At 42.1% G+C, this 25,055-nt stretch overlaps 1 protein-coding gene across 8 annotated transcripts in view; it reads left to right on the top strand.

Annotated features, from left to right (window-relative positions):
• frya (furry homolog a (Drosophila)) overlaps window positions 1-25,055 on the top strand; it is a 50,398-nt gene that overhangs the window by 4,840 nt on the left and 20,503 nt on the right. For 2 of the 8 annotated variants that reach the window (XM_071496107.1, XM_071496106.1), the window contains exons 1-27: window positions 165-667; window positions 9,797-9,996; window positions 13,414-13,467; window positions 14,299-14,438; window positions 14,581-14,671; window positions 14,837-14,916; window positions 15,018-15,098; window positions 16,044-16,212; window positions 16,609-16,701; window positions 16,807-16,905; window positions 17,514-17,615; window positions 17,981-18,084; window positions 18,664-18,772; window positions 18,927-19,013; window positions 19,482-19,653; window positions 19,785-19,917; window positions 20,092-20,199; window positions 20,743-20,998; window positions 21,184-21,366; window positions 21,463-21,549; window positions 22,141-22,400; window positions 22,615-22,804; window positions 23,070-23,194; window positions 23,723-23,780; window positions 23,914-24,005; window positions 24,208-24,380; window positions 24,851-25,011. In XM_071496107.1, the coding sequence (XP_071352208.1) occupies window positions 451-667; window positions 9,797-9,996; window positions 13,414-13,467; window positions 14,299-14,438; window positions 14,581-14,671; window positions 14,837-14,916; window positions 15,018-15,098; window positions 16,044-16,212; window positions 16,609-16,701; window positions 16,807-16,905; window positions 17,514-17,615; window positions 17,981-18,084; window positions 18,664-18,772; window positions 18,927-19,013; window positions 19,482-19,653; window positions 19,785-19,917; window positions 20,092-20,199; window positions 20,743-20,998; window positions 21,184-21,366; window positions 21,463-21,549; window positions 22,141-22,400; window positions 22,615-22,804; window positions 23,070-23,194; window positions 23,723-23,780; window positions 23,914-24,005; window positions 24,208-24,380; window positions 24,851-25,011 (3,624 nt within the window). In that variant the 5' untranslated portion in view covers window positions 165-450. Of the gene's footprint in view, window positions 1-162; window positions 668-4,185; window positions 4,482-7,841; window positions 8,129-9,796; window positions 9,997-13,413; window positions 13,468-14,298; window positions 14,439-14,580; window positions 14,672-14,836; window positions 14,917-15,017; window positions 15,099-16,043; window positions 16,213-16,608; window positions 16,702-16,806; window positions 16,906-17,513; window positions 17,616-17,980; window positions 18,085-18,663; window positions 18,773-18,926; window positions 19,014-19,481; window positions 19,654-19,784; window positions 19,918-20,091; window positions 20,200-20,742; window positions 20,999-21,183; window positions 21,367-21,462; window positions 21,550-22,140; window positions 22,401-22,614; window positions 22,805-23,069; window positions 23,195-23,722; window positions 23,781-23,913; window positions 24,006-24,207; window positions 24,381-24,850; window positions 25,012-25,055 lie in introns of those variants that run through there. The other 6 variants (XM_071496109.1, XM_071496108.1, XM_071496105.1 and 3 more) reach the window with 5 other exon arrangements.

Raw genomic sequence — 25,055 nt, 5'->3', positions numbered from 1 at the left:
AGACATGTCTGTTTAGACTTTGATGTGTAGACTCCAAGACAAATACAGGATATTTATTCAGGAATGCCTCGTGGGCACACAGTAGGTGGGGATGTTGTAGCTGTCAGAGCGGCCTCTCTTTCCCTCTCCCTCCCTCTTCACTTATGACTGCCCCACTCTTCTCTGCCTCTTGCCTTTTTGCTGAAAAGGGGAGGCTCCGAGTAATTCAATACCTGACCAATTCATGAGTGTTACTGTAACTTGCTGAACTGCCCTAACAAGTGCAGAGGTTAAAACACATTAGCAGACCGAAGCTGACAGCTCTGGACACATCTCTGCACGGTAGAAATTTGCTGCCTGATCAGGAGAAAGAAGTTTGCAAGGAGGGTAAAGGAAGAGAAATTTTAAACACTGTACTAAAAAAGAAAGAGGGGAAAACCTGGCACAGCTTCAAATGACTCCTTTGGAAGAATGATAGAAGTAGCTGTGGGCTCCCTGCCATCCAACATGTCTTTAGAGGAGAGTGCTGTGAGAGACATGGCTGAGAGTGAGACGGATTGCTCTCAGGGACTGGATGAGGTTGTCCTGGGGCGCATTGCCAGTTTACCTTTGGATCCATTCCCACCCAGGGACTTCAGAGGGAAGTTTAAAAAGATGCGCCATAAGAAGAGGCCCACCATTCTTGAAAGTAGGTACTGCTGTGACTCTGTGAAGTTGTGGGAAGAATTCTCTTTTTCATCTGAGAGATATTTTTTTAAAACATGTGGTGCAGAGGCAATAACAGCATTTCAGCTACTACTACCATCACTTTGTGAAATGCCCCACCTCCTCATTGTATTTGTCAGAGTTACATAGGAATCTGATGACTTGTTAATAATGGACTCAGCCCAGAAGGTGGGAGACAACATCACAAAGTTTCAAATATTATGCAGTTGAGCTCATTGTCACAAGCAACAGTGAAACAGCAGTGACTTGAAAAAACAGTGACAGCAAAGAACAAAATATTTGAGGAAGATGAAGGAATGAGGATGAAGAGATGAGGGGGGCCATAGGCAGAGCGTGAGATTAGGAGAGATTCAAGGGTTTGAGCTTGATAATCACAAAGATGGCTGAACTGGACAGACATACCTCACATTCCTCACCTTCATCAGAGCTTGATAATGCTTTTAATAAGTACTTAATGTGTCAGAGCCTTCACCCACGAAAAGCCTAATTAAAGAAAAACGCTTACAATCATTTTTGTCATTAGCAATGTGTGTCTGATGTATTTGCCTGTTACATGTGTTGCTTTGAGACAGAACATGGCTCGGGGTGAAGCTGCCAATAAACAAACCTGCAAACTTCAGTAATACTGAGGCGGTTTCTTTCTTAAGAAGTGACACTGATCCTATCCAGTGTGCCAGCAAACTGTCTGTGCTTTATGTCCAAACGTTTGGCGGCAGCTACACTGACAAGTTTAGAGAGATCCAGATAAGGTGTAGTGTCATAAACACTATTTAAGTTTGTTCAGAGTGGAATTAGGTCTGATATTTTTTGTGAAGTCGAGTTGTCTCCTCTGATCTGCTTTGACGCTCTAGATATCTGTAGTATAGTGCACAGTCTGCTTCATCGCTTACTGAGAGACTGCTCCATTTGACAAGTTATTACTGCTTCACAAATGATAGAAAGTTTGGCCTGTCAGGACAAGAGAGAACTGTAAAACTACACTCACAGTCACTGTTTTGGATTTAGTGGTGTTTTTGTAACACAGAGGAAGAGACTGTTCCTCCTGTAAACAATCTTACTACTGTGTCTCTGCAGCGAGGGGCCTTTACTTACTTTATTTAAGTTTTATAGAACTGACACAAAGCCCTGAAAGTACACGTGGTGAAACTTAAGTTTCTCATGGTTTCTGCTGTGCAGTGGTGTTGTGTGATTTTAGACTCACAACATTGTTTGATTTTCATATTTTAGTATCATTAACTGTGCGGTTGGTGTTTTTGTGTTTTTATTCCTGTCAAAATTTAACTTAAGACTAAGCCTTGCTGAAAACTCTAAAATGATTCTACTCGGGAATTACATAACTGTTTGCCCTTCAGAGGGCCTCTTACTGGACAAGTCAGGCTGACCAGATTATAACTGATGGATAAGTCAGGGAAGTGAGCTGTGTTTATTCAGTGTTTAAAGAATCCATTTGGATTGATCTCTGTTTCCAGTAATGAAGTGTTGTGCTTGGATCATAACAAGCCAAGCAATTGTCCATAATTAGACAAATTTGCTCTGATTAGTCCTTATCACTGTTTGTGTTCAGTGTTGTTCAGATCTGAAACACATTTTGTCTGCAAACAGGAGTAATAGGAGGAAGATAGTAACAACAGAGTCTCTTTGCAGAATCCTCAGGTTTTTATGCTGTTAAAAAACAGACACATTATCGGGATACGGGTGACTGACAGAGCGGTGATTGTAGAGTTTGTGCTCTAATACTCAGTATGATAACATACCTACTAATTAAAATACTGATCTTTAGTTATTATGTTGTGTTTAGCATGATCATTGGTGGTTACTTCAGTGTGGGAAGGTGTTTGCTGGCAGGACAAAGATTCTGGCAACATCTGAGGTTTTACATATTAGGCAAAAACAGAAGAATCTGTGATGTTCAGCAGCTTGTGTGTAGCTTTTTACTCTCTTAAGTTAAGGCGTTTAAATTGTACAGTCAACTACATGTTTTGTAACCTGTACGCTGTTTAACACTAGCTGTTGCGTTGTCAAGACATAACTCCTAACCAGCAGAGCTTCTCTGCAGAGTGTACACACTACCACCAGGCATGCTCTTCACATATATATATAAAAACAGAGAGCTCCCTGACTCCAGTCCCAGGAGCGTTCGTTTGTTATGGCGTGACAAATTGAATGACTGTGCCGGAAGCGTAACCAGTTGGAAACACAACCCTCATAAATAACAGCAGAAGTCACAACTGCACTGTTGTTCAAGGTGGGTCATTCATTTCTCCCAAAATAAAAACAAAGTCTCTGCTGTGGGAAGGAGGGTGGGAGGATACTGTGTTACAGTGCACACAAAAACTGTCCTGTATGACTGTACAGACAGCAGACCACCACAGGGACAGCCAGGCAGCTCCGTCTTGGCAACAGTCAAGACACCAGAGGCTCTGAAATGTGTGTTTACCAAACACTGCAACCAGCAATGGCCTCTCCATCACAGGATGTATTATGTAATGAAGGTCAAGTTGCTGTCGCTTGATGGACAGACAGAGTTCTGATAGGATTATACTAAGAGCGGAGAGGGGCAGTAGAGGAAGGGGGATTGGAGGATCTCTTTTATATTCCATATGGTTGTCATGAATCTCTCTCTTTACATAGTGACATGATGTGAATATTGGATTTAATTGTTACATGTCAAGCAAAGCAGTAGGAATTAAAAAGCCAAAAAGGGAAATCCTACTAGCTTACCTACTACACTGCACATACAGTAGCTCTATTTCAGATATGCAGGCTTATAACACAGATCTAGATGTGTTTTACCAACGATTTTTACCCCTCATTCTGCTTTGTTATCACTTAAAATATCACTTAAGGTATTTTCTGTAATGCAAATAACAGCAAAGAGTGGTTGTTTGTTGCATGAATAGTGCTGAAAGTATTTGTTCTGCTAATATGAGGCTCTACGTCTTTTCTCTGTTTCATATTATAGTAGTCAAAAACAAAACAAAACAGAACAAAATAAGCAGCTCAGAGGGAAAACATAATGTCTGACTAACTTTGAATTTACAGCAGTTTAAAGTTGGTGCTGTGAAGAAGTAAAAGGGTTAAAAGCCAACAGTCAGCCCCCTGCTCCCATGCAGATCCCCTGTCTGCAGATAATCCTGTCTGCTTGCTGATCATTTTAGTGTCTTCTTCTTTCCACTTCTCTCCCTGATGTTCCCTGTAGTGTGTCACACTTCCCGCAGTCTGCATCTCCTTTGTCAGTGGTGGTGGCGCGTCAGATGCTCCCAGTCCTGCTGAAAGACGCACAAGCCCCAGCGCTGTCATCATTATCAGGCCGTGCACGCAGACAAACAGTAGTTATTATTAACTGCGCTCCACTAAGAGGATTGCTTCCTGCACTCTCAGCCTCCGCGCAGTTATTTAAAGGGAGCTTGCATTGCCGCCCACTGCCTGCCACAGCTTTTCGAGGGAGAGAGAGAGAGTGAGATGTTGAGAGAGAGTGCAGGGAGGGAAAGAGAAAGGGCTGATAGCCAAGGACAGGACACCAGAGGAGGGGTAAAGCGGTGCTAGTGTGTTTTCTCAGGAACTCGTCAGCACAGCGTTGTGTGCGTCACAGAGAGGTGACAGCAGGCGCTACCTGCTGGTCCCAGCTCAGCTGCTGCTGCTGCTGCTGCTGCTACTGGAGGGAATCCACAACTAGAGGGGGGACACTCAACAGGAAGCTGCAGTCATGGCCAGCCAGCAGGACTCGGGCTTCTTTGAAATCAGCATCAAATCCCTGCTGAAATCGTGGAGCGGCAGTGAGTAGCAGTTTGTGTTTTGTTGTGTTGTTGTGCTGACAGAGCTGACTGACTGAGTGAGGAGGCTGCAGCTCTACTGGGAATCTGACTTTATAGTCTCTTTTTCTTGTTGTGGTCCATGGCAGGGACATGCTGTTGCTTGCTGCAGACTCAGTTGTGCGCACTTGTATTGTTCAGCAAGGCAGCTGCTGCAAACTCAGAAGCATCTTACTTTTAGTAACAGATCACCACGCTTCAAACACTTTTCACTTGTCTCATAGCAACAGACAGATACATTACTCTAAGTATCTAGCAAGAGTTACTGGTAAGAGGTTGCTCATTGTACACAAGCACGCGGATCGTTCAGTTAGATTAATCTGTGTGTACTAAAGGTTCTGCTGATGATGATTCAGCATTTCATTTCGGCTGCTTCTCTTTAGCTGCCAGCCTTATTTCACTTTACTCTATGAGTCTATGACAGAGTCTAAACAGCTCTTATTAAGTGCAAGTACGCAGTAATAGGATTAGTGGAGGTTCAGCTTGGTTGCATGTTCTTTTTAGAGTGAAGGGCTCCACTGCCTTCCACAGGGCCCACTAGGCTGGGATGGGATGCCTTCCTGCTTCTGGCATAACTCTGTTTTATGTAAGAGATGATGTGCCTGCAGGATGGATGCAAAGACTAACAGAGAAGCAGGAAAAGCAGGAGATTGTAGCTCTTCTAGTTTAGATTCCCCACTAAATCCAAATATGATTTACTAACTAAAGCTATATCTGACATGACAATGCTTAAAATCTAAAGTGAGAGATAGCAGAAAGTCAGCTGCACTTCTGTGGCAGTGTGGTGGCTTGTATATATGTATTGGCTCTGACTGTAAAGAGATACCTTTGAACACGCTGTCCCTGTCTACACACTAAACATTGAGCCATCTCCTGATGATGTTGCATAATCCTCACAGTGGGTCACTTTGCTGATAAAGGCACAGGCAGTCGTTGTACCGCATCAGCCGAACCGATGGCTGTGCATTTAACATTTTCATTAGATATGTGATCTCCTGATCTCATCTCTCTGCTCCCATTTACACTCGATGTTATGTAATGAATCACAAGATTACAACAGAGGCTGTGTAGCTATTAGAAACGGACCATAAAACACACATATCGGCTGCTGATATGTGCCGAGGACCAGCAGTATGTTTTCCATGCTGTCTATCAGATACTGTTTACACTGTAACCACAAGGTAAACAAAGTCAAGGCCTTTTAGACACTGGTCTCTCATAAGTCAGTCTGTTTAGCTTGAATAAAGCAGTGACAAGCAGCAGCACAGAACTGGCATTGTGCAGCAGCGGCGTCAGGGTCTGCTGTTCAAATTGCCTGAAGGCCGGTCCATCATCAGCCAATCAGAGCAGGAGATGAGCTGCAGTGAGGTGTTATGAAATGCAATTAATTTTCTATTTAGTGTTGGTGTTTTTTTATATTGAAATGCATAGTTTCTTAAATCAATTCTTTCTGCTATAATTCAGCTTCTGTGTCACATTTGTTTTTGGATTCATTCCACGTCCTTTTTTTATAGCTTTTTGCAACTTGAGCACACAGTGCAGTACTTGTGCTCTATTTTTGAGGGGCTGAAAATAGTATTTCAACAGTAACTAAAAAAGTGCAGAAGTTAAACATACAGTAGACGTTTAGCTGGAAGAGACAGATGCGGGCGTTTTAACAGGGACTTATATAAATGACCTGAAAGGCTCTCCCTCACAGCAGGCAGCAGTTTCCAGCATGATGTCAGCTTGCTAAAACAGGGCTGATGGTCAATAGTTTGAGACCAACATTTTAATCTGCTTTACACAGAGGTCTGTAATCACTCTCTCACTCTCTCTGCTCTCCCCAATTTTTTTTGAGACTCTCAAACTGTGAACTTGTGATAATGTATTAGGATGTTGCTCCATTGGCTCCAGCTGTTGTGTCCTTGTTTGATAAATGTATTAATGAAAATGGCTTTGCCTCACCTCCAGACAGCATCCCAGGAGATTTTCAGCAATTATTGGTCAAATGTTAAAATTTTTTTTGAGGTATCAAGATTTTTTTTTTTTTTTGAGGTCATAGATTAAATGTTAGCTCTAGTGACTTACTCAGTTTCATTTTCATATGGAAATAACAACCAGTTTGACACATCTGGTTGTTAACAAGGACTGTGGTTGTTTCCTTTCACCTAAAACTTTATGATGTAAACCAGCCAACAAGATTTTCCGAGTTATTATGTTACATGATGCAAATGTTTTTTGTTTTTTTTTGTTTTTTTTTATTAATATTGTCCTTTAGTGGAGCACCAAAGAACAGTGTCCCTTTATTACCAACTTGGAAGAATAATATATTTAAAAAACTGCACATCTTTAAAGGAGAGCATTAAATAGTAACGTTTTGCCCACTACTCTCTCACAGAAATGCACTGTCAGTGTTTCTCTCAGCAGCTGGACTGAGCGCTCCCAAACGTCCATGTTGACATTGGAATTTCTGGTTGAGTTAAGGAGGTCAGTGGTATCTAAATATCCACCCACACTGTTCACAGACGGCTGCTAAAGTGGTTGTTTACTCAGTGGGACGGTCTCCATGGACTGCATATAGGGAACTGCATTCTTTGTATGTGTATTGTGTGTGTGTGTGTCTATGTTAGCGTGTGTGTGTGTGTGTGTGCAAGAGAGACACTTAGCCTGTTTGTATTGTCCTCCAGGGAGCACCACCATGCTCAGGGTCTTTCCAGCATGGCGATGATGTAATGCACACTGTTCTCAAGCTCCTTGTTTGCAGAGTCACATGTTGCGTCTGAGTCTTCGTACAGCGCTCAGAGCTAACTGCACACTGGTTGCTTTCTTCACCTCCCATCTCCAGCCGAAGTCATTACCACGGGAGGGTTTCGTTACAATGAGATGTTGATTTAATTTGATCGAACATGAAATCATGTTAAATCAGACATGTGTGTGTGTGTCCAGGCTTGCTGTTGCTGGGGAGTCATTTAAAATCACATATATAGGCTGATTTTTCTTAATGACAATAGCACTTTAATGAGCCTTTAAGTTTAAGTTTTGTCGCTGACTTTAAAGGAAAGTGCGCTGAAGCGTTGCCTGATCAAGAATGGTGTTTACACTCTGGTCGTCTGTGACTCGTGCTTTAGGATCACAGAGGTGGAGGAAAGGGGAGGGCTGCTCTGTCAGTATAGTGTGTACCCCCGGGATAAATATAGTCACACAACTATGCCACCATAGCATGTTGGACCTCATCACTGTGCTGTGGCTCAGCTAAAAATTCCTGCCTGACCTTCACTCTTGGAAGGCACTGGTTGGTCACAAGGCTAGAGGAAGCCATAGCAGAAGCAGCTCAGACAGCAAGACAGAGAGAGAGAGGGAGTGAGTTCGAGAGATTGCGTGGTCTCTCGTACCAAACACTACTCCCACTTTTTAAAACACACCCGCCGTTGGCTATGTACGCCATGGAAGCTATGCCCAGCAGGACAGAGCCAGCTGACACACAAGCCATGGACATTGGTGGATTTTATTAGTGAGCGATTTGTCTTAATTCAGGACAACCCTGGATACCATATCCTCCTTCCCCACTATGGACGGGACAGCTGTGTGCTGGAGCAAGGCCAGCGTCATCAGCTTCATCAAGGGCCTGGGTAGGTGCTGAGTTGCCATGAGTGAGGGAAGCATGTTCTGAAAGCCATACGCGATCGTCACACATGCTGGGAATTCCTTGAGAGACATCCAAACGCGTCATGTCCTGAAATTGAGCTGGAGAGGAAGACGTGTTTACTAGCACCACAGCATTTCTCCAGCTTCTCTTATGCACCTTTGTCAGAGCTGCATTTTGTTACAGCCTCTAAAAAAATCTTCATTTGCTCAACTCTTCTTTTTTTCTTCTCTCCACAACATATGCTGATGTGTAAAATCGCAATTCCCTGTTCACATGTTTGCAGGTTCCTTCAGCCACCTGTATAGAGGCAATAGTTTAGAGTAAAGCAGATTAGGTAATTCACCAGAGCTGTTTTTATCCTCTCAACCTCTGATCTGCAAGAAACTGATGCTTCTGCTGACTTCAAAGGTCATTAAATGAAATTACCAGTTCTCTGTTTAATGCAAACTGTAGGTTTCTGTCTTAGTAGCTGAACATATTACTGAAATTTCAAGGCTCATCTACATGTCTGCTTGAACATCATGCACAGGCCTATCAGTATCTCCACTGATGAACGGAATGGATCAAGACCTAAAGATCCTTTTAATTATACTTAATAAGAATAAATACCCTCCAATATAACATGCTTCAGCTCTCCTCAAAGGTATCTTTGCTTAATTCAGTGATTGTTTTTATTTTCAACTCCCACTTTGCACACATGTGCAGCAAGGCCAGCGTGTCTTCATATGCGGTGTTTTGTCTTCGTAATCTCTGACCAAACCAGTTTTGTAAGTGGGATTCAGCAGCAAAGAAAACAAAATTAAGACACTGATGACAAAGTCTGGTGTTTGATGTGTGACTTTGACCGATTTTTCTAACACACTATTGTCTGTGCTTTGCTGCTGCTGGTGTGATTTCTGTCCAGGCACATCAGGATACAGTAGTTTGAGAAAATTCTTATTGTAAGACAGTAAATCTGCTGCTGTCATCCCAAAGACTTCTCTGAATATTTTACACATCAGATTTATGGCTGTGCCTGTGGTGGACGTGCTGTGAGGAGCTGTAGAGTTTCAGACTAAATAAAGAAAAGCACTGTTCTAATGAGATGTTTGTATGCAGTTCTTCACTATATTTAGCACTTTTGTGTCTGGAGGCAGCAGAGTGTGACACTGAGGTAAAGTTTAACTTGTGTGTTAGTTTGTGGGGTTATATGGCCTCAGCTAAGCCATCCGTAATTAAACGTGAGGCACATCATAACACTGGCTGAAGGATGGTCACATGCACAAGATTTTTGCTTCCCTCAAAGGGCAATGACATCTCTGGTACGAAATGAAAACACCAGCTGCTGGCCGTGGTGTTTTAATTTCCATATGCGCTGTGTTCACTGTAGCAATAGGAAAGAAAGAGCAGACTCAGGGCAAGCCGGTGCCCTTTGGACAGTCTCCCTCAGGAATGTTCAACATGTTGGGAACTTAATGTCCATGTTTGGAAACTTCTCACTAATACCCTATTCGGTGATCTTTCTTTGTAAACAGATCTGCAAATTTCCCCACTGTGGGACTAATAAAGGGTATCTTAATCTGATCCTGTCCCACTCTGGTGTGCTTGAATTGGCAATGTTTGACTTCACAAAACCGTTTCCCATCTTGTGCTTTTTGTGTCGTTTCCGCAGCATCGCCCGTGGGGAACGGATACAATAAACCCCCCATCCCTCCAGTCTGCTGTCCTCAGGGAGAGAAGGGTCCCCCAGCCATGATGCCCATCTGCATCGACCCGGAGAGCAAGCCGGGCGAGTACGTCCTCAAGAGCTTGTTCGCCAACTTCACCACCGTGTCAGAGCGCAAGATCCGCATCATCATGGCTGAGCCGCTGGTGAGTCAACAGAGAGTCACACCAGAGGGTTACTGCTTTCTGTGCCCTCGGCTGAATGGTGGTTGTTTCTTTTTAAAGGCTGTTGGTGTTATCAGGGGGAAATGAGATCATGACATTGGTGCTCTGTAACAGAGCCTCCTAACCTTTTTTGTCTGTAAAGCCTTGTTAGAGGTTTCATGTCTTTGAGCTTTACACACAATCAAAAAGTGAGTATAGTTGTTACAGATTATTGCATTTGAATACTTTAATTCACTCAATAGTATCAAGGTATGAGGTAGGAAAAAAAGCAAAGATTAGAAAACAGTTTGATAAAGAAAATAAGCGTAATTTGTAAAGGAGAATTTAGTTCAGTCTGGTTTGCCGCCCCATTACTCATCTTGTGACCCCTTCAGGGTGTCCCGACCCACAGGTTGTAAACCACTATAACAGGGTCAGACAGGAAGCCTGATGGACAGGCCCACAATAGCTGGCTTGACCGCAAAGAATTACAAACACTGGTGGAAGAATTATACAGATTATTTAACAATGTGCAACAACTGAAAATTACTCCAATACTCCTGTCACCTGATTCATGATTCATTATAAGTGCTGATGTGACAATAAGCAGCCTGACTCCTGCTAATGAACCTCATAACAGTTGAGACATAATAGTGATTTATTACTGTCAAGGCCTTGGGCAGGAAACTGTGTCCCAGACGCATAAGTGGAGATGCTAACTACCTTGTCATGTTTAATTTCTGTCAGCTGAAGGCTGCTAGTTTTGTGTGAAGTAGTGGCTCCATCAGCTCAAAGAAGGAAGCAGCTTGGGGACAAAATGTGGGATTTTTAGCCAGACTCATAGTGTATGCAACAGTGTTTACAAGCTTCAGCTGAGATTAGCACATGAACTGTACCGCTGTAGTAAACCCTGGGTGAAGTAATGATCATGTCCTCTTAATGTTCTCTTTTATAATTAAAAACTAGTGTTTAGAAAAAATCATTCTGTAACTTGAACAACTGTGAAAACATTTTACAGAACTGCACCACAGGGCAATAGGTCTTGCTTGAAAAGTCACTGAAACAAATAATCGAATATCAAAATAGTTGGCGACGTGTTTTCTGTCAAATGACTTATTAATCGATTAAGTGATCCTTTCAGATTTACTTTACTGTGTGTCTATAAAAGGTTAAAATGTGGGATTCTCATGCTCACAATTAGAGAAACAATTAATCAATAAGTTGATCAACAGAAACTTTTTTGATGAGAGCCAGATTCAATGATAATGAAAATTGCCATCAGTTGCAGCCCTAATCACAGTTAAATAGACAGGATTCTCAGGCTTTCAGGTTTGATTAGAAAAAGTACCTCTGGCTTATCAGAGTGTTAGGTTGTTTTCCAGGTATTATATAATTTGCACTTGAAGCTGATCGGAAACCCCATCATTTCTGTCTGATGTTCTCTGTCCTTGTCTTTATATTGTGACTAAAGATACGGACTAATGAGCAGTACTGGAAAATTAGATCAAGGTAAAAGCTGCCAATAAAATGTTTGAGAGAGTTTTTGCCCAGTGGAAGTTGGAGTTGATCGATACGGCCAACAACAGCTGTCATAAATAATTCTGTTGACAGACAGTCAGGCAGACAGTGTGTTAATGTGGGCACCACTCACCACCTGCTCCCAGGACCACATTAGTATCTTACAAGTGCTACTGAAAGTCGACTAAAAATGACCAGCTGATCTACATCACTAAGAAAAGCCTCTGACTCCAACTAAAATACATGAAGCAGTGTATCATGATGCTTGTAGCTTTACTCTCTAATGCACTGCAGGATTGTTTACCACAAATAGTCATCCTGTCATGTAGTTTTACAGGTCTGATATGAGAGTTTACTTACGACTGCTGTGGACAAGCGGTGTCCAGTTTTAGGGACTGTGATTTATAGGAAGCTGTTAGTCACTGGGCTCGGTCTGCAGGGAAGTGTTAATTACCACAGGGAAAGTGTGCAACCCCTGGTTTCAGTGTAACTCCCTCTGGAGAGCGACAGGGAGGATGCCTCACTCTTTGTTTTTCCTCTCTGTGGAGAACTGGCTGACTGATTTGTTTTAGCCCTTGTAGTTTTTGGTGTACAGTTGTCCTTCCCGCTCATCCTCATCACTCAGGTGAATTTGTTTAACGGAAACCATCATGCTGAGTGACCTGCAGTTTACCTCATCAAATAAAGAAGGACATTTAAAAACACAACAGAAAATTAACTTAGCAAAAAAATGCTGTTAACGTGTGAGGTGATTGAATACAGTCAGTGTTGCTGTATCAGCCTTACAGATTTTTCTGGCAGTAAACTCTGTAAAAGCCCAACAGTGCAAGAGGTATTGACTTTTTTTCTGTCATTACAGCACAGATGGGCTCCTCAGATACAAGCATTTGTCCAAAAACTAAAAGGTTCATCAGTGCACAGGGCTTAGCTGGCGTTCCAGCTGCAAGAGAGAGACATTACCATCAGCCCACGCAAAGTCAAAGTCAGAGGCATCAGACAGTTAGCTATTTCGGATTAATCGTCAAGTAAGTGATGTGCTGTGATTTGCTGTCCAGCCATAGAGACAGCAGAGGGACAGATCGGGACGAGCAGAGTAGCAGATGCCTCGATTTGTTGCAAGGATGGATCAGGTGCTAATTGTGGGTTAAGCGTATAATTGTGGAAATAAGCATCCTCTTAAAATATTGAGCATATCAGCTGGTGTTGTGTGATGCAGCATCCTCTGCAAAAGCTTCATTACATTTTTTTTTTTAAACTAAAATGACTCCCTTGTAGCAATCTCTTAATTTTATTTTGTTTACTTTGTTAACATTTCCCAAAAGATTTCAAAGTAAGTGTCTCAGCTGGTTTCATTTATGCAAAAATGAAACCAGATGGCACTTTGCAAAGCTTGATTTGTTTTCATACATCGGGAGACTGACACAGATTTTTGTTATTGGCAGAATGTAAATAAAATGCACTGAATTTGTTGACTGTTCATTCCTGATCGATATGAACTAAACACAGGCCTGCTTCATTAAACCCACTAGAAATATGTTAAGTCACCTAATTAATAAAAAAAAATGTATCAAATATTTAAATATTTAAGGAGGTTGACAAGTTAATGTTTAATTCAGTTGAAATCGCTCATGAAGGTCTTTACGTCGGATGATAGAGGAGTGTAATAATGGGAGCTGTCATGAATGTCCCGTCTCTAATATCTGACCCTGCCTGCTCATGCCGGGTATCAGACTGATTGATGGCGCTCTCATTAGCTGGGCTGTAATGAGTCCCTGTTCAAAAATACTCCACACACTCTTGGGACAGGGTGGTTAGAGTTATGAGCTTCAGGCCAAACTTTGTTGGAATTTCTACAAATAATAAAACCTTAACGTGACTTTACATTTTTTTCTGTGTTCTCAGGAAAAGCCATTAACAAAGTCACTACAGAGGGGAGAGGATCCTCAGTTTGACCAAGTAAGTGCTGGGAAAATTGGGACTGTTAGCCAAAGGATTATATGAAAACGACGTATTAAGCTGATGTACGACATTTAATGAACAAAAAAGTTTTATTAAACTCTTACATTGAACCGTTTCGCCTCTCCCTATGATTATGGAGGCAAGTCAGTTTTCACGTCTTAAATACTGCTCCAGTTTGAGCCACTGTAACATGAAAGAGCTAATGGGTGAAAGCCCTGCTCACATCCCAAAAGGTCTTTCAGATCCAGTCAAGGGCAGGAGTGTTTACTTTAAGAGCTGGCACTGGCTCTGCACTAGGTGTGTCCAGCAGGTCTGTGGCTCTGCAGAGAGGGGCCGTTTCACAGCGACAGGGGTGTGTTTGTGCTGCGTGAGGCCATTCAGCAGCCACACAGAGCCAGGATTCTTCTCCAGCCCCGTGCTGAATGAAGGGCTCGCTGTGTTCCCCGGCCCAACCAGACTCTCCTCCCTTCCTGTGTGCCCGGCCCGTTCCTTCCTCTCCCTCTCCCTCCCCCAAGACTGAGGGAGGCCGCCCCATGGGCACCTTGTCTCTCTGCACAGTCCCAATGAGGACCAGCTCACCCTCCAGTCTCATTCCTCTCCCTTAACGTAGTCTTGGACTTCACAAGTCTAATCTTTCCTAAGTTCTTTGAATTACACAGACATGAAAATGTGAAAACAAATACAAATGAATTTTCTTGTGCTGTTGTAATTTTTGTTCAGATTGCTGCACAAATAAACAAAGGAAACACTGATTGCTATCTCTCACTTTGGTATGTTAACTGCTAAACACAAACATGCATTTGCACGATGTATGTGTTGTTCCTCCAGCTGATAAGCGCCATGAGCTCTTTGGCTGAGTACTGTCTGCCCTCCATCCTGCGCACGTTGTTTGACTGGTACAAAAGACAAAACGGACTAGAGGAGGAGTTGCACGAGTACCGACCGAGAGCCAACACCAAGTCCAAAAAGTGAGAACTGTTCACTTCATTCCTGCATCCAGCAATGTGTCCCCAGTAGAAAATGTAAAGAAATAACGATAATAACGAAGCTCATGTGCACTGTACAACCGTGGCAAACCTGTCACTCTTGTTTTTCCTCTCTCTCCAATAGCGATGAGCAGCAGAGAGATTATCTACTTGAAAGGAGGGATTTGGCCATTGACTTCATCTTCTCTCTTGTACTTATAGAAGTTTTGAAACAGGTGACTTGGCTGTACTACACAAACACTGCTTAGTTTATCTTATTGTTTTGTGATACGGCAGTACTGTCACGAGGAAAAATAAACTTATCATGATTGATAGCCTGTGAATATGTTGTTTTTGAACATTCCATCATCATGCCATTGTGTCTCCTAATTCTTAACTAGATGCCGCTCCACCCGGTCCTTGACAGCTTGGTCAATGAAGTCATTAACTTAGCCTTTAAGCACTTTAGATACAAAGAGGGGTAAGCTGTTGTCTATTTCCATCAGAGTTCCTTCATTCTTTCATAGTTTGAAGTTTCTCTTGAGGTTTGTTTTTCTTTGCCTTATGTTGTGTTTCTTACAGGTATCACGGTCCTAACACTGGCAACATGCACACTGTAGCAGACCTCTACGCTGAAGTCATAGGAGTATTAGCCCAGTCCAAGTGAGTAGCAAAAACAAAACTATGATTATATAATCGACCAGAACTGTTTTTCTCTTTTCCATCTAATTCTCTGCACCGTTGGGGTTTGGTGTCGTGCCACATAATGATGGTGTGTTATCATTGCTAGTGGCTTTCTGCAAAACATTCCCCGGTTCAGGAGACTGGAACACACTTTTGGACAGGTCCACCTCACACCAAACTAGGACTGGAAATGGATGTCTGTTTATTTGAAGTTTTCAGATCATCACAGCAAGGAACAAACCCTTAATATAGAGATATGGTTGGTGAGCACATGGCATACCTCCCATCCAAAGTGCGCTCTGCTTAATTTCCTGCAGGAGATACTTCACTGAGAGGCGTTTATAGAGATCTTTACTTTTCTGTGAGGTCAAGAAAAAAAGAAAAAAGTCAGGAGTTTCACTATGAGCTGAAATGATTCAGATGAGATTCGTTGTTGAGGGATTGATGCTGTCTGAAATGAATTTAAAAGTGGTTTCTCAATCACTGTTTTTGTCTGTAGAAATAAACAACAATTTCTCCTCACCAAACCGACATGCAGAAACAGCTGGATTCACTTTTTTACGAGTACAGTACTAGCCAAAAGGGATGAGGTTAAGAGATGCTCACATGAGCTCTCATGATGAATTATCTTCTAAATTTAGACCAGCTGAAGAATCCCATCGCTGGTTCAATTTGAGCAAGGGATCAGGTGCTAGATGAGGAGTTCATCTTGAGGCACAGACTTCCAGTCTGCATGTAGAGGGTAAAAGGAGGGGGTGGTATTTTTGGGAACCGTGCTCCCTGAATATGTTGTCACTGTATTTTCTCCACGTCACAACCCTGAGCGGAGGAACTTTTTTTGTGGAAGTGCTGATTTGGGATTTGTCTGACTGAGCTATGCAGACACGTCTTTATATAGAATCTCATTTGTTTTTTTTCTCTCAGGTTTCCTGCTGTGAAGAAGAAGTTTATGACTGAGCTGAAGGAGCTGCGGCAGAAAGAGCAGAGTCCATATGTAGTCCAGAGTACTATTAGCCTCATCATGGGGGTCAAGTTCTTCCGAATTAAGATGTACCCTGTCGAGGATTTTGAAGCCTCTTTTCAGTTCATGCAGGTACAACAGACTTCATTCATGAACCTGCTTTAGTGTAAGACAGTATAAGCTGATGATATGTGATGATCACACTTTCTTTTCTTAACTCATTTGTTGGCTTTGTTTTGGTTTGTGTGTATTAAAACTTGACCTAAATATCGACTTATATAAAGTACATACTTTTGTGTAGAAAAAGTACAAACAGTCCTCAGGATTGTCAGGATTTGCTGCCCTTTGACCTTGACTGCGTTTCCTGCTAGCGTTGGCATGCACTTTGTGGATTATATTTAGTTTTGACCGCACAGTTTCAAGTCTGTTGGGTAAATCCTTTCTTAACACTCTATACATGTGTTGTAGATTTTAAGTGATATGGGTTTTTGTTGTGTGCTAAACCATTTACGACTCTCGTTTGTGCAGGAGTGTGCCCAATATTTCCTGGAAGTCAAGGACAAGGACATAAAGCATGCCTTGGCTGGTCTTTTTGTTGAAATTTTGGTTCCTGTTGCAGCTGTAAGTATTTTCCTGCATGTTGCATGCATTACACAATATTTGATTTAAATAGGGAAAGAGCACCACTCTGAAGAGGATTGTGTCTTGTGTGTGATGTTGTCCTAGGCTGTGAAGAACGAGGTGAACGTGCCCTGCCTGAGGAACTTTGTGGACAGCTTGTACGACACAACCCTGGACTTGTCCTCCAGGAAGAAGCACTCTCTGGTCAGACACCTTGCCGAAAACAAACTGTCACTGATCGTTGGCTCTGTTTGTTTTTGTACACCTCTGTTTTCACTCTGACACCCTCTGCTGCATGCTTACATTGCCTGGATGTCTGTGGTCTTTGTGAATCCTCAAGCATTTCAAGGTCACTCTTGTGTAATGTTCTGTTACAACGTCAGTGGCCACAGCAGAAATAATTCACAAGGGAAGACAAGCTGCCGTTTGAGCATGAAAGCGGTGCATTATATATAAGTGTATGTTATCTCTCTTCCCCCTAAAATGTCTTAGATAAAGCATTTCACCACAGTGGTTCACAGTGAAATGGAAAGACAACGGCAGCCTGCTCTTACAGAAGGTCTACTTTACCCTGAGGCAGAGACTATGGCTGTGAAAGCCACATTTTACGAGTGATGCGTCGTCAGCAAAAAGCCACAACAGAAAGATAAAGCTTCATTATATCCTCAAAAGAAAACTGGTTTACTCCCTAAACTGCAAGGACAACCTCGACTATTATTTGCGGAAAAGTGTTCAATGTATTTTTTGAGTTAGTGTGATGCTATTTTAACAAAGCAGCGATCTAAACATCTAAACACTCTCTGTTTTACCAGGCTTTTTACCCATTGGTGACGTGCCTGCTGTGTGTCAGCCAGAAACAGTTCTTCCTCAACAGATGGCACATCTTCCTCAACAACTGCCTCTCAAACCTGAAGGTAGCTTCACTTGGAAACCAGCTGCCTTTAATTCAGACTGCAGTGGTCTTCGTTTCAGCACCGTAAAGGTTGCTGAAGTGTGCATCCCTGTTGCGCAAAATATTTGGCACCACTTCAGTTGTCAAACAGAAGTTTCTTAATAAACATTGTTGTTTTATTGTATACATGACATGATAATATTGACCTGAATGTAATAATTGTTGTAACTATTGTTGTCAGCATTTGATATATTATATACACATGGTGCCGTCCCCATAATTCTATTAATATATCATAACCTATCATAAACTGTCCCTGTTAGGCTGCCACTTGTTGCAATGTGGTTCTGCTGTTGATTTTCTTCTATAAATGTGATTTAATTACAGAGTCGAGACCCTAAAATGGCTCGTGTTGCACTGGAGTCCTTGTATCGACTGCTGTGGGTCTACATGATCAGAATTAAGTGTGAGAGCAACACTGCAACACAGGGGTAAATATCTTCAGTCCATACACTCCTCTTAATGGTGATGAGCTCAGCCAAAGATGTGCTAATGTTACTTTACATTTGATTTTTTTTATTTTTTACTTCAAATGATAATTTCTTTAATTAATTTGTTCATATAGTTTACAGTTTCACTGTGCTGTTACATATCAGTTAATACCTGTGAGACGCTGCTGAAGGTCCTGGGCTGAAATACGTCTGTTTGTACTGAAAATATTTTTACACTCCCTCCTTGTTACTGACTTTATTGGCATTTGGAGAAAGATGTATTGTCTGAGTGCTGGCTTTGGGTCAGGTCACACCACATTGTCAGTGTTGGTGGCCCATAAGTTTATCAGCAGTTTACAGATGTTGTTATGAGCCTGAGCCCATGTGAGGAATCCCAAATGGGTCAAGCCAGACTTTTTAAAGTTTATTTAAATAGGCCCAAAATAAACTTCAAGTCAATAGAGTATGTTACAAAACGGTTTAGTACAGTTTTCTGTGTAATTCTAAACAAGGTTTTAAAACTTTTTAGAAGCTTGTTCATGCTATCCTTATAATGTGCTCTTCTCTCTGTGTCCACAGCCGCCTCAGCACCATTGTAACAACACTTTTCCCCAAAGGATCTCGCAGTGTGGTACCAAGAGACATGCCTCTCAATATCTTTGTTAAAATCATCCAGTTTATTGCACAGGTAAACACAATGATGTGCTGCACCGCGTTATGGTCACTATCGTACCAATTATATTTCATGTAAATCTGTACTGTGCTCTCACTGTGACTGGTGAGATGTTATTTCATTAATACATGAAATCACACTTAACACATTTTTCCTCATTTCATTACAGGAAAGACTTGATTTTGCCATGAAAGAAATTATTTTTGACCTCCTTTGTGTTGGAAAACCTGCAAAAGCATTTAGTCTTAATCCAGAGGTATGCATTCAATAATCATTTATATGTGTTTATAGAAAATGAAATTTCTCATCTTAAAGAAAAAAAAAGGAAATTAAGAATAAGATTATACTTGCTACTTAAAATGTGTACGTGTGTCTCTCATAAGAAAATGTAAAATCTTTAAAAAATTAGGTTAAATACAATCTATAATCCATTTGCCATCAAATTTGACAAATCATTTGAAGATCTAAGGGGCTAGTAGTTACAAGTAGTAAAGTTATATATAAACCACATTATATCTACTGGACTTATAACTTTATGTTATATGGCAGCAAAAGTATTGATGCTATGCCCATAATAACCTACAGTTGCTTGGTAACCTCCTGTAACTATAGGAACTGCTGGTAGAATAGCTTTTTTCTGCTGAAGAGTTTTTTTCTTTGATAAGGTCAGTTCAGTTTAAAATGGATAACAAAGAGCTGAACATAAAGTTTCTTCTGTGTTCAGAGAATGAATATTGGTCTAAGAGCATTCCTGGTCATAGCCGATAAGCTGCAGCAGAAGGACGGCGAGCCGCCCATGCCTAATACCGGCTGCACTTTGCCATCTGGAAACACACTTCGAGTAAAGAAGACATACCTGAGCAAAACGCTGACAGATGAGGAGGCCAAAGTCATTGGTGAGTGAGACAGAGCGTGTTCAGGAATGATGAAAATGTCATTCTTTTGCAGACTCACGTCGTACTCACAGTTTTAGCATATCACAATAACAGTGTTATGAACTGTCTTTTTTCTCTGTCATCTTCTCCAGGGATGTCACAGTATTATTTTAATGTGCGGAAGGCTATTGACAACATCCTCAGACACCTGGACAAGGAGGTTGGACGCTGCATGATGATGACTAACGCTCAGATGCTAAACAAGGAGCCCGAGGACATGATCACGTAAGTGCACATCACACCGTTATCCTCGCTGCCAAAACATTTTAACCTGGCAAAACTCAGTGGAGAAGTGTTAAATTATTAACCCATCCTTAATTTAACTCTGTATCACAACACTTGACATTTTAATCAATTGAAAACAAGCTTTTGCAGTTAAACTTAAAATCTGTTTGTCAGAGGTGAAAGGAAGCCCAAGATTGACTTGTTCAGGACGTGTGTTGCTGCCATTCCCCGCATCCTGCCTGATGGGATGTCCAAGCCAGAGCTCATAGACCTGCTTTCTCGGTAAGTCGCCTGTCTTGGAGAAACCAACTTTATAAGATGTGGGTGAACAATATGGCTGTCTGACAAGACAAACAACCGAATGTGTAATCAAGTGTTATTGATGTTTAGTTTAAAAAAAAAACTCCCAACTCCATTTTCCTGATCCAGTTTCACCTGAATTTCCTGTTCCCTCAGTTTGTGTCCTCACCCTAGTGATTTGTTTAGAGCCCATTATAATGCCATTTTCATAAGCTACTCACACATCATGGCCATGACTTCCAGCACTATTGTTATATGAGGATTATAGTTTATAGAGGCATTTATCGTAGGTGTCCATTGAAAGTGAATTTGATGAAGTAATTGAAGTAATAAATTAAAGAAATGGATCAGTGGGGCTTGCTCCTTTGCCACAGGCACCACAGAGTGTCGCACTGAAAATCAATCATGTCAAGAAATATTCAGGATCCATTTATCTTCCATTCACTGGTAGCAAATGAGTGACTTGATTTGATTCCCGTAAAGAAACCTGTTTAATTTTTTGTCTTTCTTTGTCTTGTTTGTCAGATTGACGATCCACATGGATGATGAGCTGCGACTCATAGCCCAGAATTCCTTGCAGAGCCTGCTGGTGGATTTCTCAGACTGGCGTGACGACGTCCTGTTTGGATTCACTAACTTCCTGTTGCGTGAAGTCCAAGACACCCACCAGGGATTGTTAGATACATCCCTCAAATTACTGCTGCAACTGCTCACACAATGGAAATTAACCCAGGCTGCCCCAGGGAAGAGCTATGACACCGCTAAGATACACACTGCCGAGGTACACACCTTTTGTGTCAACTATGACATATTTGTGTGCCTTTCACAAGCAGGAATGACTAATCACAATTTGCTTTTTTGCCCTTATGACTGCTAATGCTAACACCTTTTCTACTAAGGTACCTTTTGTACTAAGCCGTCAAACATGAAATCAGCTTTTGTTTTATTTTGATGTTTATGTGACAGCTGCTGCAGACCAGCTCAAGTCTGAAGATACCTCCAGAGCGAGGTCCTCACTCCACTGTTCTGCACGCCATGGAGGGACTGGCGCTTGTGCTGCTCTGCTCCTGTCAGCTGAGCACCCGCAGACTCGCCATCGCCATCCTCAAAGAGATACGAAGTCTCTTTATGACCATCGGACAGACTGAGGTAAAGCGACAGAGAGAAAAACTTAGGCAACAGAAAACAGCAGAGAATTGGTTTTTTGAGGTCTACAGATAGTGATTTTATTTTTGTCGACTGCAGGATGATGATAAACCAATGATAGAGATTATGGATCAGCTCAGCCCTGTAATCCTGGAAAGTTTTGTCAACGTTGCAGTCTCTGACACAGTAAGTTGTTTGTGTGGCTCAGCTCCAACCGAAACGCACACTCTCAATCAACAGGTGTTTGCAGTTTATTTGCTTCTGTTTTACTTTTACTTAGACTTTTCTTGCAGTGTATCCACACTGTGTAAAATTCATGTGACTTGCCTTCCACACAGAAAAATGAGATGCTCATGAGTTGCGGCAGCTCCTGAAATTTCACTTTCAGGAAGACATGTTCGGGTGTCACTGAACAATTTAACCACAAGTACAATCTGATTTAGAAAACAGCAAATCCTTTTTTAGTTATCTAACATGTAAAAACTGAATGAACAGCTGGAACTGAGCAGCTGTTGTACTTTTGACTCTTGTTTATATAATTGTCAAGCATGATGCTGAGAGTACAGATTTTATTGAGAAAGGGATAATACATTGAATGTCCTCATCTGCATTATCGAATTGTGTTTCTAAATATATCTAACGTGGGATTTCCCTTAATGATGCATTATTCTTAAGCAAAGGTGGAATAAGCAGATGAAAGACATGTCTCTAATTAGATACCTAATTCAGTCATGACCCCTGACCTTTGCCCCTGCCGTGCCACTTGTTTGTTTGCAGGCCGCACTGCCAGCTGGCCACCATGTGGATCTTCAGTGGCTAGTGGAGTGGAACGCACTCCTCGTCAACAGTCATTATGACATTAGGAGCCCCTCACACGTGTGGATCTTTGCCCAGTCAGTGAAGGACCCCTGGGTGCTGTGTGTATACAGCCTCCTCCGACAGGACAACCTGCCCAAGCACTGCCCCACAGCTCTCAGTTATGCCTGGCCCTACGCCTTCACTCGCATGCAGATGCTCATGCCCCTGGTAGACCCAAAGTAAGTCTCCTCAAACACTGCAGTGAGTTCAGAAGGGACCACAAGACACATCTATTCTCTATTTTCTTTACATCCCTATTTAGTGTTCCTGTTTTTAACATAGCCACCTCATAACAGTTCCCCATTGCATTTAAAAACCCCTCCTCGAGATTTCCTGTTAAAAACAGCTTTGATAAATATAAGGATCTAATAATATTTTTGAATGATTCACCAGTAACCCAGTGTATGCAAAGAAGACCAGCACCTCTGGCAGTGGGGACAGTTACGTAACTCTGTGGAGAAACTACCTGATCCTTTGCTTTGGGGTGGCCAAGCCCAGTATCATGAGCCCGGGTCATCTGAGAGCATCGACACCTGAGATCGCGTCCACCACGCCTGACAGCGGTGTCAGCTACGATAACAAGGTAGCCGCCTCGCTGTCTTCTGGCCTTATTAATTCCCCCAGTGCTTTGTCTCTCCAGGATCAGGTGTTCATGCAGAGCTTGTTGACATTCAAACTCAAAACATCAAATTACACGGCAGCTATCTTTGCGTGAATGGAGCAGGAAGCCAATATATTCTTAACTGCACAGACACTTAACGTCAGCGTAGCCCTGTGTAATTAGTGTTGTTCGAGCAGCGTGAGGGATTCATTTGTGTGACAGAACCGTCGGTGTTTGTTTGTTTCAGGTTATCGGGAGCCCATCTGTGGCTTGGCTTCTGAAGCAGTTGGTTCCACTGATGAGGGCAGAGAGCATTGAGCTGACAGAGTCATTAGTTCTGGGCTTTGGTCGCACCAATTCCCTTGTATTCAGGTATATCAGAGACGGTGGCTTAGATGTTCTACTCTGAAGCACTTTTACTGTGTAACAAACCACTTTCAATACAAACTGTCCTCTTAAAAGTGATGATTTTTATGATTAACATTAAAAATGGATAATGCAGTAGCTTAGTGTCAGACGTTTTTGGCCACTGATTTAAGCTACAGTTTTGTTTTTGTCTCTTTTAATGAGACAGAACCAGTGAAATGGACGTTAGAGCACAGTCCATTATTTTCTCCATAATTAAAGTCCATGTTGACCTGTATTTGTGTGGATATAAAGTGGAGATGAACAGAGGATTACAGTTGAGTGGTGCACTGTTGCCATTTACAGCTGCATCTAAATTGCTTCCTAGAAATTAGTTGTTTTTTTAGCTCAAATCTCTTTTCCTTGAAAATATAACAATAGCTCGACTGCAGTTTAATTTTGTCAACTTAACTGAATGTTTGCTCCAGTTGTTTGATGAATATTTAACATTTCACCGAGTGAAGAGCTGTTTATCTTTTCACTGTCTGCACAAAGGGAGCTTGTGGAGGAGTTACATCCCCTGATGAAGGAGGCGTTAGAAAGAAGGCCTGAGGTTGGTTGATCATATTTGTATTACAGTATGCAAAAGGAGAGCTGGCGTGTATCAGAAAATCTTAGTCAGTGGATAATGTTTGATAATATTATCACCAGCACCAGTAAGGACTGATCTTAATGTCTTTTTGCAGAACAAGAAGCGGCGTGAGCGGCGAGACCTGCTGAGACTTCAGCTGCTGCGGATCTTTGAGCTGCTGGCTGATGCGGGTGTCATCAGTGACAGGTCAGTGTGGCACAAGTTGACACATTACAGCACAACATAGGACAGAATCACACTCTGTGGATACTCACCAACAAAGAAGTGTCACCAGGATTCATAACATTGACTTTTTGCCACATTATGATGTAAGACCTTCATAGTTAAAGTATTATTGTTACATACCTCTTTTTTTTGGTGTCGCCCTGGTTTCTTTGTGATCCCTCAGTACAAATGGAGCCCTGGAACGTGACACCCTTGCCCTGGGCGCTCTGTTCCTGGAGTATGTGGATCTAACCCGGATGGTGCTGGAAGCTGAGAATGACAAAGATGCCGAGATCCTCAAAGACATCCGAGCTCACTTCAGCGCCATGGTGGCTAACCTCATCCAGTGTGTACCAGGTACTTAGAAAAGATTCCTTCAACTAGCTGAATTGTAGAGTCTTTCCTTGTCAGACCAGTCACTGATAGTGCTCTGCAGGTCAGATTGATAGGTTACAGAATAAAGATTATAAATTGTATATGTCCTTTTCTTCCATTTGTGGATTGTGAATTATATAATAGGCTTCCATTTGGCTGGAGTTTGCACAGAGCACAAGACTCTTGACATTGATCTTGATTTGGACAAAGCCCAAGGGGAGTAGATCCAAAAATAGTGCAGCTTAAAGACAGAGCAGACAAGGACAGGTGATGACTCACGGGTTGCCAAGCATTCACAAGTCCTCAGTGAATGACTCATGATCTGTCAAGGGGCATCAACACCTTATTATCATGTCAGAAAATTAGCTTTAAGATACTTGAATGTTTTTGCTGACTCCTCACTCTCTCAATGAGTGAACCTCTTTAACAGCCTTACTTATCTCCCTCCCTAGTGCACCACAGGCGCTTCCTGTTTCCACAGCAGAGCCTACGACATCACCTCTTCATCCTCTTCAGTCAGTGGGCCGGCCCTTTCAGCATCATGTTCACCCCTCTGGACCGCTACAGTGACAGGAATCACCAGATCACAAGATATCAATACTGTGCCCTAAAGGTGAAGATACTTAAAGAAATCTATTGACCTCCACACACTCTTAC

This window comes from Trachinotus anak, unplaced genomic scaffold (genome assembly GCF_046630095.1).
Source record: "Trachinotus anak isolate AG129_WGS33_773 ecotype Australia unplaced genomic scaffold, CSIRO_AGI_Tana_v1 ptg000014l, whole genome shotgun sequence".
NCBI classification, from domain to species: Eukaryota; Metazoa; Chordata; class Actinopteri; order Carangiformes; family Carangidae; genus Trachinotus; species Trachinotus anak.
The sequence above is the reverse complement of the archived record's forward strand: the minus strand, read 5'-3'. Positions and strand labels throughout refer to the sequence as shown.